The sequence below is a fragment of the Chaetura pelagica genome, unplaced genomic scaffold (assembly GCF_000747805.2).
Source record: "Chaetura pelagica isolate M959 unplaced genomic scaffold, ChaPel_1.0 scaffold405, whole genome shotgun sequence".
Taxonomy (NCBI): domain Eukaryota; kingdom Metazoa; phylum Chordata; class Aves; order Apodiformes; family Apodidae; genus Chaetura; species Chaetura pelagica.
In genome coordinates, this window is record NW_009953489.1 from 2,473,797 (window position 1) to 2,474,664 (window position 868).

Below are 868 nucleotides of genomic sequence, written 5' to 3' on the forward strand. Positions count from 1 at the left end.
GGCTGCCCGGGGGGGCCAGCCGCCTGCCCCCCCGCTTTGCAGCCCCCTCCCGCGGCAGCTCCAGCAGCAGAGGCGGCGAGCGGCGCGGCGCAGGAGGGCCAAGTTCCTGCTGGAAGATGCCATTCCCAGCGTGAGTCCTTCCACCCTCCTGGCACTCCCCAGCCCCATCCCTGTTCTGTGCCAAGCCGGCTCCCCAGGGGCGGTGGGGGAGCGCGGTGGTGCCGATGCTGGGGCTGTGGGTGGCCCCTCTGTGCCTGGCAGGGACAAGTGCTCTTGTTTTTCTGGCACAGAGCGACTTCACCTCTGCCTGGAGCACCAACCACCACCTGGCCAGCATCTTTGACTTCACACTGGATGAAATTCAGAGCCTGAAAAGGTCCGTGTGGCCAGGCTGGGGGTGGCTGGGGAGGTGGAGGGAGGTGGTGGTGCCCCTTGCACTGGGCTGGGGCTGATGCTGCCTCCTGTCCCCAGTGCCAGCTCGGGACAGACTTTCCTATCGGATGTGGACTCCACGGATGCCGCCAGCACCTCAGGCTCAGCCACCACCAGCCTCTCCTATGAGTCCAGGTGAGGACTGTGCCCCTCACCCCTTCCAGGAGGGTTCTGGTGGCACAGGAGGGAGGGTGAGGGGCTGCCCCTCTTCCCCCTGCAGCACCCTCATCTCGTGCCACAGGGATGTCCCACACTGGGGACCCCTTCCTTCTCGTTGCCCAAAGGGGGCTGGGGGTCCCGATGTGGCACTGAACCCGCAGAGTCAGTGCCGGGTCCATTCCCAGCGTCCTCCCTCCAGGCTTGCAGGTGGGGGGGCACCTTTTGGGGCGCTGCCCTGAGCCCCGCTCTGTCCCCCCGCAGCCGCAGGGCCGGGGGC

General features: G+C 67.7%; 1 protein-coding gene across 1 annotated transcript in view; it reads left to right on the forward strand.

The window, feature by feature from the left end:
* PHF19 (PHD finger protein 19) overlaps window positions 1–571 on the forward strand; it is a 5,342-nt gene extending 4,771 nt beyond the window's left edge. Inside the window, 3 exon segments of the mRNA XM_009998944.1 lie at window positions 20–130; window positions 291–376; window positions 472–571. Coding sequence (XP_009997246.1) covers window positions 20–130; window positions 291–376; window positions 472–571 — 297 coding nt within the window.
* The last annotated feature ends 297 nt before the right edge of the window (window positions 572–868 follow it).